Raw genomic sequence first — 9,766 nt, 5'->3', positions numbered from 1 at the left:
TGGAACTCCTGATCTCAAGCGATCTTCCAACCTCGGCCTCCTAAAGTGTTGGATTACTGGTGTGAGCCACTGCTCACAAATTGGCCACTTATTAAATTCAGATTTTCAGGCTGGGAGCGGTAGCTCACATCTGTAATCCCAGCTGAGGTGAGAGGTTTGCCTGAGCCCACACGTTCGAGACCAGCCTGGGCAATTTGGCAAGCCCTCATCTCTACACAAATCAAGAAAAGTTAGCTGGGTGTGGTGACGCGTGCCTGTAGTTCCAGCTACTTGGAAGTCTGAGGTGGATCACCTGAGCCCAGCAGGTCGAGGCTGCGGTGGGCGTGAGCGTGCCACTGCCCTCTAGCCAGGGCGACAGAGTGAGACTCTGACTCAAAAAAAAATTCAGATTTTCTTTTTTGAAACAGAGTCTAACTCTGTCATCCTGGCTGGAGTGCAGTGTTACGTAACTCCTGGGCTCAAGCAATCCTTTTGCCTCAGCCTCCTGAGTACCTGGGACTGCAGGCGTGTGCCATCACTCCCAGCTAACTTTTGTATTTTTTTGTAGAGATGAAGTCTGGCTATGTAGCCCAGGCTGGTCCTGAACCCTGGGCTCAAGCGGTCCTCCCACCCTGGCCCCCCCAAAGTGTTGGGATTATAGGCATGAGCCACCATGTTGGGCTAAATTCAGATTTCTGAATGAGGGATTGCTTTGTTTAAAAAATCCTGTGAGAGTTGGGATGTTTCTGTGTCATCAGAGCCCTTTGTCACTTAACATTGCCATGATCAGGCACATTTTGGTTGAGCTGGTTTGGCAGGCTTAGGCAAGGGCAAAATGCCTTGACAGGGCACCAATGCTGGTGGTAACTGAAACCGTGTCTCAGGATGGCGAATCGTACCTGGCATTTTCTCGTTATATGGTGGCAAGAAATCTTAAAATGAAAATCACGGAAAATAAAGGAGAACACAGTTTTGCGTTTGTGTTTCGAGTTCAGTGACCTTTTTAAGGGACTTCCTGGTATTCAAAAAAACTTTTCCCTGAATCTTTGTATTATTTGGTTATAAAAATATTCATGTGAAAGGCATTAATTAGGTGCATTGTAATCTTTTCAGGTAAAGTGAACAGAGCATCTGTGACGTTCCATCAGGCACCTATGTAAGGAAACTGGACTGTCACCACTCACCATGGCCTATGGCTTGCCAAGGAAGAACACAGTGAAAACCATTCTGCGGGGCAGCTGTTACAGTGTGTAAGTATTTTTATCAGGGTAAGCATTGACTGGGGTGGGCAGTTCTTTCTTAGTGAAAATACTGAACATCCTATGAAAATACCCCATGAGATACTGGACTGTATCAAGTATCTTCAGGCGAGTTTGGATATTGACTTTTTTTCTTTTTTCCTTTTTTCTTTTTCTGAGACAGGGTCTTTCTGTTTCCCACGCTGGAGTGCAGTGGTGCCACTATAGTTCAGTGTAGCCTTGAACTCTTGGGTTCAGGCAATACTTCTGCCTCAGCCTTTTCCTCAGGAGTACACCACCACACCAAGCGAATTTAAATGTTTTGTTTTTTAAAATTTTTTGAGTCGGAGTCTCATTCTGTTGCCCCGGCTGGAGTGCAGTGGCATGCGCACGGCCTATGCAGCCTTGACCTACTGGGCTCAGGTGGTCCTTCCACCTCAACCTTCCAAGTAGCTGGAAACACAGGCATGTGCCACCACGCCCGGCTAATTTTTTGATTTACTGTAGAGATGAGGTCTTGCCACGTTGCTTAGGCTGGTCTCGAACCCCTGAGCTCAGGCAGTCCTCTCACCTCCACCTCCCAAAGTGCTAGGATTTTATTGTGCCTGGCTAATTTAAATGGTTGTTTTTGTTTTTGTTTTAAAGCAGGATTTATTAAGAGGACAGAAAAGCTCCCACAGTGGGAGGGGACCTGAGGGGGTTGCCCTACGTGTTTTTTTTTTAAATTGAGATGTAATCTTGTTTCTGATCTCAAAATTCTGTGCTCAAGTGATCCTCCCACCTCAGTCTCCCAAAGTGCTGGGATTATAGGCATGAGCCACTGCACCCCACATTGTTTTAGAAAGACAATTGCTTTTATAAGGATATATTAATTATCTTACTTGGTCTTTACAATAAAACACTTTCTTTTTTTTTTTTTTTTTTTGAGTTGGAGTCTCACTCTGTACCCCAGACTGGAGTGCATTGGCCGCTCCTGGCCACCGCAGCCTCAACCTACTGGGCTCCGGCGATCCTTCCACCTCAGCCTTCCAAGTAACTGGAACTACAGGCGTGCGCTACCACGCCCGGCTAATTTTTGATTTATTGTAAAGATGAGGTCTTGACAAGTTGCCCAGGCAGGTCTTGAACCCACAGGCTCAGGCAATCCACTCGCCTCACCCTCCCAAAGCGCGGGATTACAGGCTGAGCCACCGAGCCCGGCTAATAAAACATTTTCAAGTAAGACACGTGAGGTTCGGAGATGTTTGATGAAAGTCATTGTCATGTAGTAAAGACATAACAGGGCTAGATAATTTGAATCTTCTTACTCCCAAAAAGCATTATCTGCTTCCGCCTACCATCTTAAAATACTTTGTCACGTAGTCCAGATCTACCTAGATATGCCTTGATGTCAGGTGTGTCTTCACGGAGCACTTCATTCATGGTGTGAAGGCTTTCGTTCTGCATCCTGTATACTTTGGCAGGCAGTGGACGGTCAGCGTGGGCTGTCCAAGCAGGAAGTCCTGGGCTCTGAACCTGGCCCTGCCCCCATCTGCCTCCTTCACTGTGCCTTGACCTCTACGTCTGTAAGATAGGTATAACAATACCTATCTACTAGGGGGACCCGAAATCAACAGGAATTATCTTTTGGAGGGCAAACCCTTATAGTCCAGGCTTCCCCCACCAGGTGTGTTCTAGGAACTCGTCGGCATCCGTGTACCAGCTAGCACTGGGAGAGGCTGCATTTGACTTCAGTGAGTTTTTTTTGGAGATTCTTTCAAGGCATTTGCCCATTTCATGAGGAGTGATTTATGAGTGCACCTACCCACACAGCGCTGAATGTTCAGCAGTTTTTGACCAAAATGGCATGACCTTCATGTCCCACTCTCCCTCCCTATTCACCCCACTTTGTCCCAGTGACTTATTTTTGCTTTTCCGATGAAAAAAGTCCTCAGAGGGTCACGTTTTGCCCATTTGGAAGAGGTGAAACAAAAAAATGGCAGAAGCACTCAAAGATATTAAAATGGATGAGCTCAAAAACTGTTTTGAGCAGTACAGTGTCTCGATTGCATCCAACAGAGAGTACTTTGAAGGTGACTGAGGTTTAAACATGTAAAGAAAAATATGCAATTTTTAATAAATAAATTCTGGGATTTTTGGGTCTCCCTGGTGGGTGGTGTGGATGATAAGCAGTGTGTGAAGAGGGCTTGCACACCACCTGGCACATCATGACCATGTGTTGCACCACACCATGGTTTCACTCCGGTTGTATGCTGCTGCCTTTCTTTCCCCTTCTAGATATCTGGACTTGTTTTTTTTTCATGAAGCCTTTTGTCACAGCTTTTGATATATTTACCATTATGAGTCAACTGAAATTTTCTTTTTATTTTTTAAATTATAAAGATGTGGGGTGCAATTCAGGGTTAGGAAGACAAACGTTGATAATGCAGGTGCACTTGTTGATGAGGTATGCCCCTCCCTCCCCTAGCAGTTTCTCTCCATTGCCAATCCCACCCTCCCTCCACCGAACAGTTTCCCACTACTGCCAATCCCTTTCTTATAGTATTATAATTGTTAAAGGTCTGCTTATGAGTGAGAACATATGGTACTTTGTTCTTTGTTTCTGTGATAGATCACTGAGTATGAGTGACTCTAAATCTACCCAAGTTGCTGCATAGTTCTATATGTTTGTCCTTCTTTATGGCTGCTTGATATTCCATTATGTATATATACCACATTTAAAAAAATCCAGTCCCGCTTCAATGGGCAGCATGGTTGGTTCCATGTTTTTGCTATTGTGAATAGAGCTGCAACAAACATTTGTGTGCAGGTATCTTTTTTGTAGAATGATTTGCTCTCTTCCCGGCATATTCCCAATAGGGGAATTCCTGGGTCACATGGAAGGTCAATTTCTAGTTCTTTCAGAAATTACCACACTGGCTTCCACAGAGGTTGCAGTAGTTTGCGTTCCCACCAGCAGTGTATAAGCGTTCCTTTTTCTCCACATCCTCACCAGCATCTGTTGTTGTTTGTTTTATTAAGAATGATGGGCATTCTTACTGGGGTTAGGTAGTATCTCAGTGTGGTTTTGATTTGCATTTCTCTGATAATGAGTGAGACTAAGCACTTTTTCATGTGTCTGTTGGCTGTCCGTGTATCTTCTTTTGAGAAGTGTCTATTCATGTCTCTTGCCCACTTTTTTTTTTTTTTTTTTTGAGCTGGAGTCTCACTTTGTCACCTAGACTGGAGTGCAGCGGCTGCTCCCGGCCACCGCAGCCTCCACCTGCTGGGCTCCGGTGATCCTTCCGCCCCAGCCTTCCAAGTAGCTGGAACTACAGGCGCGCGCTACCATGCCCAGCTAATTTTTTTTGATTTATTGTAGAGATGAGGTCTCACCAAGTTGCCCAGGTGGGTCTCGAACCTGCGGGCTCAGGCAATCCACTCACCTCAGCCTCCCAAAGGTGCGGGATTACAGGCTGAGCCACTGAGCCCGGCTTCTTGCCCACTTTTTAATGGAGCTGTTTGTTTTTTTCCTTTCGGTGCGTTTGAGTTCCTTGTAGATCCTAGATGTTAGGCCTTTGTCAAATATACAGTTGGAAAATATTTTTTCCCTTTCTGTGGGCTGTCTACCTGCTCTCTTGATGGTTTATTTTGCTTTGCAGAAACTTGTCAGTTTGATGAGGTCCCACTTGTCTATCTTATTTCTTATGGTATGGGCACTTAGGCTTCTGATCTGAAATTTTCTTTTTAACAATATTCTAAGTAGTATTCTCTGTGGGGTTATAAAACCAGAGCTAGAGGAAAATCAGAGAAAACTCACGGTGGCATTTTGTTTATTTTTGGCAATTTAGTATGTGTTCAGACTTTGAGCTACAAGCAAGTACCATTGTAGTAAATAGCATTATGAACATAATCTTTATATGTAGATATTCCTATTTCCAGAGAATAATTTAAAGGACTGATTTGGGGGTTTTGGTATGCAGAGTTTTATATCATGAATCATTTCTGCAACACGAGGGCTTTCTCTGTCCTTCTCCATCATTCTATCAAGAAAGTATTTGAGTTATACTAGGTGTAAGAACGGCCAAGTCCGCCAGGCTTGGTGGCTTAGCCTGTAATCCCAGCACTTTGGGAGGCCTTGGTGAGCGGATTGCCAGAGTCCGCAGGTTCGAGACCAGCCTGGGCAATTTAGCAAGACCTTGTCTCCATAATAAATCAACAAATTAGCTGGGCATGGTAGTGTGTACCTGTAGTTCTGGTTTCTTGGAAGGCTGAGGTGGAAGGATTGCCGGTGCCCAGCAAGTCAACATTGGGGTGCTGCTGCACTATTCCAGCCTGGGTGACAGAGTGAGATTCCAACTCAAAAAAAAAAAAAAAAAAAAGGCCAGGCTCGGTGGCTCAGCCTGTAATCCCAGCACTTTGGGAGGCAGAGGCGAGTGGATTGCCTGAGCCCACCGGTTCAAGACCAGCCCGGACAACTTGGCAAAACCTCTTCTCTACAATAAAAATAAAAGTAAAAATAAAAATAAATAAATAAAAAAAAGAATGGCTAAGTCAAGCCAAACAAGATGGTAGCAGACTCTTTGGAGTTCACTTGCCAAGGTAACTCGTTACCTTGGGCTTTCTTTTTTAGTTAAGTGTTTTTTAAAAGATTATAAAAGTAATATACAAAAAACATTCAAGCAGTACAGAAGCATATGAAAGGAAAAGGAGCCGTGTGTGGTGGCTCACACCTGTAATCCCAGCACTTTGGGAGGCCGAGGTGAGAGGATTGCCTGAGCCCAGGAGTTCGAGACCAGCGTAGGCAACTTGGTGAGACCTTGTCTCTATAATAAGTAAAAAAATTAGCTGGGCATGGTGGCGCACCCCTGTAGTCCCAGCTACTGGGGAGGCTGAGGCAGAAGGTTCGCCTGAGCCCAGCAGGTTGAGACTGTGGTAGCCGTGAGTGTGCCACTGCACTCTAGCCTGGGTAACAGTCAGACTATGACTTCAATAAAAAAAAAAGGAAAACGAAAACAAAATGCCCTCTCTTTTATCTCTATTCCCACTCCTGAGTCCTACTCAGGGGTAAAATATCTTATATTTTTCCTAAAATTTCTGCTGCTGTACAAGAAGCGCACCACTTTTTTTCTTTTTGGGTCAGATTCTCACTTTGTCACCCAGTCTAGAGTGCAGTGGCATGATCACGACAATCACGGCTCCTTGCAGCCTCAGCTTCCTGAACTCAGGTGATCCTTCTGCCTTGGCCTCCCTAGTTGCTAGGACTACAGATGTGTGCCACCATGCCTGGCTAATTTTATTTTTTTGAGTTGGAGTCTCACTCTGTCACCCAGGCTATATTGCAGTGGCACTCTCATGGCCACTGGGCTCAGGTGATCCTTTTGCTTCAGCCTTCCAAGTAGCTGGAATTACACGCACGTGCCACCATGCAGGCTAATTTTTTGATTTATTATAGAGATGAGGTTTCACCAAGTTGCCCAGGCTGATCTTGAGCCTGTGGGTTCAGGCAATCCTCTCACCTCAGCCTCCCAAAGTGCTGGGATTATAGGCATGAGCCACCACTCCCGGCCTAATTTTTTTATTTTAAGGTCTTGCTATTTTAGGGTCTTGCTATGTTGTCTAGACTGGTCTTGAACTCTTGGTCTCAAGCATTCTTCTCACCTCGGCTTCCCAAAGTGCCAGGATTATAGGTGTGAGCCACTGTGCCCAGCTCCATTCTTTTTAAATGACTCTTTTAAAAAAATTTTATAGAGACAGGGTCTTGCTATATTGTTCAGACTGGTCTCAGACTCCTGGCCTTAAGTGATCCTCCCACTGGGCCTGCCAAAGAGCTGGGATTATAGTTGTGAGCCACCACCACACTCAGCCCTCTGTGTGTGTGTGTGTGTGTGTGTGTGTGTGTGTGTGTGTGTGTGTGTGGTGTAATACAAGCAATGATTCAATGAACATTCTTATAAATGCGTCTTTGTGACTCGTTCAAGAATATCTGTAATAATTGTAGACTTTAAGTCACTTCTGTAAATTGGAGTGTCAAGAGGGTGGAGGAGGCAGAGGGTGGCACGTGGTAAAACAGTCATTTCCCTGCTCAGGCCAGAGCTGGTCACCGGTCTCTCACTTTCTTCACGCACATGAGGCTGAACTTATCCTGACTGCAGACGAGAAGCATGTCATTGATACTTGTTATTTCAGAATTAGGCAAGATAGAACAATATTTAAAGGGTTCTCACTGGTTAATTTTTAATGTTGTAGTTTGGAATCATGTTGCCTTTCCCAGATCCCATGCCAAGCACCCTGCTCAGTACATGATTCTTTCCTTCCTGAATGTGACCATATATTTTTTTTAATCAAAAAAATTTTATTTTGTAGAAACAAGGTCTTGCTATGCTGCCCAGGTTGGTCTCAAACGCCTGGACTCAAGTAATCCTCGCGCCTCAGCCTCCCAAACTGCTGGGATTACAGGTGTGAGCTACCGCGCTTGGCACTTTTCTTCCTTAATGTGACCATATTTTTGATGAGTTGTAACAACTTTGGAGCTTAAGTTCTTATCTACATCTTCTTACATAGAAAGACTAGATTGACTCCAGGGAGGTTGCATTGTGAACAAAAGTTCCTGACATCATTTCTGGTCATTGTTCAGTATCTCTCTGCATTAGTTAATATACAGCTCCTCCTCCTGGCTAGAGATGCAACTCTAGAAACTCCTGACGAACCCCTCTGTAAACCAAAATGTCTAAGGACAAATGGAGCTGAGAATTAATACTATGCCTTCTTTATATCACACAGTAGGTGCTTAATAAATATTTATTGAATGAATTAATGAATTTTTGCCCCAGACAGGAACCTTGGGATCTTGCACTGCTTACAAAGACCTGGTACACGAACCTAGCCAAAATAAAGTTGCCTTTCTTGCAAGAAATTGCATTTGGCAGGTCTATGAATCTCACAAAATGTAACACCACGAAGGATGGTCTGCTGCCTTCTACAGAGTGTAAGTTCCTGAAGTTCTGCTTTGATATTATATATTGTGTATCATCGCTTATTATCAGAGAACATTTTTTTCTTTTTGAGTCTCACTCGGTCACCTAGGCCAAAGTGTAGTAGTGCAATCATGGCTCACCGCAGCCTTGACCTCCTGGGCTCAGGTGATCCTCCAGCCTTAGCCTCCCAAGTAGCTGGGACTACAGGCATGTACCACCATGCCCACCTAATTATTTTATTTTTTTGTAGAGATGAGGTCTCACTATGTTGCCTAGACTGGTCTTGAACTCCTGGGCTCAAGCAGTCCTCCTGCTTCAGCCTCCCAAAGTGTTAGGATTACAGGTGTGAGCCACTGCACCTGGCCCAGAGAAATGTTTAAATTTGGGTATTCATACCCATACCTCCTTTTTTTTTTTAGGTCAGGGTTTCACTGTGTTGCCCAGGCCACAGCGTAGTGGCACAATCATGGCTCATCATGACCTTGAACTCCTAAGCTCAAGCAATTCTCCCACCTCATACTCTCACCATGCCTTGCTATTTTATTTTTATTTTTATTTTTTTTAAGAGACAGAATCTTGCTGTGTTGCCTAGGCTGGGCTCAAACTCTTGGGCTCAAGCAATCCTCCCTCCTTGGCCTCCTAAAGTGATGGGATTGCAGGTGTGAGTCACTTCACCCAGCTTTCCCTCCTATCTTTGTGGTCCTGTCATCTTGTTTATTATTCAAGAATGTGGATTTTGCTGTACGCTGGTCTGTTTTGACTGACTTGTGCCTGATGGAAAATGCCTGTCAGATTGCATTGTGTATTTTATCTTTCAGCCATAAAACTTGAAAAGGACTATGAAGTGAAGCGGCTCACTAAACTTAAATGTCAAGAAAATGCATCGGAGGAAATTCAGCTTCTCCTGAGGGAAAGGCAAGTTGGCTTGAGGAGACCACTTCCGCCGAAGTGATGGATGTCTCATGGTTGAATCTGGACCGTGTCCCGTAACCCCAGGGTTGGCGCTCTCCGTATCCTTCACCATGGAGAGTCTGGTGCACGCAGGTGGAGGCTGTGTCCATAGACGTGGTTTAGCAGCCGGCTCTGACAGACCTGCTGCGTCCCTGCCACGTGCTTGTTCCTTTGTGTCCCAGGCAACAGCACTGTAAGTAGACAAAAATGCAAATGCAGTGGAGTCCTCTGTGCTGTTCATTCTGATTTTTGTAAGAGAGACAGGAAACTTTCTGTCAGAGGCATTATTTTGAAGAGACACTTTGAATTTGTATCTTTGAGATCCCAAGGGGATATTAATAAAATATACTTTGTGTAAGATGTTTATCTGCCAACCAGAAGCCCGCCCCAAGTTTCTTGGCTGCAAGTCTGGGGAGCTGGAATTTTCCCTGGGTTTCCCAGTTCCACCCCGACTCACCCCTCCTTTACATACTTGTTCTTTCTTATTTGTTCTTTCTGTCATTTTGACTAATATTTTCCCCACTTTGACTATTATCATAAATATGACAGCTGGATTGTTAATTGGTAAACGTGAAAAAAGATCATTTTATAATTACACAACCAAAGATCAGTCTATAGCCAATGATTAGTGTGTTTTTATTT

The 9,766-nt window shown here is 44.5% G+C and overlaps 1 protein-coding gene across 1 annotated transcript; it reads left to right on the top strand.

The window, feature by feature from the left end:
- Positions 1-1,089: 1,089 nt before the first annotated feature.
- CUNH4orf36 (chromosome unknown C4orf36 homolog) lies at positions 1,090-9,482 on the top strand. Its single transcript, XM_008058366.2, has 3 exons — positions 1,090-1,229; positions 8,030-8,184; positions 8,992-9,482. The coding sequence occupies exons 1-3, from the start codon at positions 1,165-1,167 to the stop codon at positions 9,123-9,125; spliced, it is 354 nt and encodes a 117-aa protein (XP_008056557.1). The 5' UTR covers positions 1,090-1,164; the 3' UTR covers positions 9,126-9,482.
- The last annotated feature ends 284 nt before the right edge of the window (positions 9,483-9,766 follow it).

Source organism: Carlito syrichta, unplaced genomic scaffold (genome assembly GCF_000164805.1).
Source record: "Carlito syrichta isolate Samal-C Ts95f unplaced genomic scaffold, Tarsius_syrichta-2.0.1 Scaffold303314, whole genome shotgun sequence".
Lineage (NCBI taxonomy): Eukaryota > Metazoa > Chordata > Mammalia > Primates > Tarsiidae > Carlito > Carlito syrichta.
Note: the sequence above shows the minus strand (reverse complement) of the source record. Positions and strands in the feature narration are given on the sequence as shown.

Excerpts from the sequence above, each read along its gene's own strand:
- CUNH4orf36 (XM_008058366.2), top strand. The coding sequence starts at position 1,165 with ATGGCCTATGGCTTGCCAAGGAAGAACACAGTGAAAACCATTCTGCGG. Across the intron at positions 1,230-8,029 it reads CGGGGCAGCTGTTACAGTGT|ACAGGAACCTTGGGATCTTG; the intron begins GTAAGTATTTTT and ends TTTTTGCCCCAG. Across the intron at positions 8,185-8,991 it reads TCTGCTGCCTTCTACAGAGT|CCATAAAACTTGAAAAGGAC; the intron begins GTAAGTTCCTGA and ends TTTATCTTTCAG.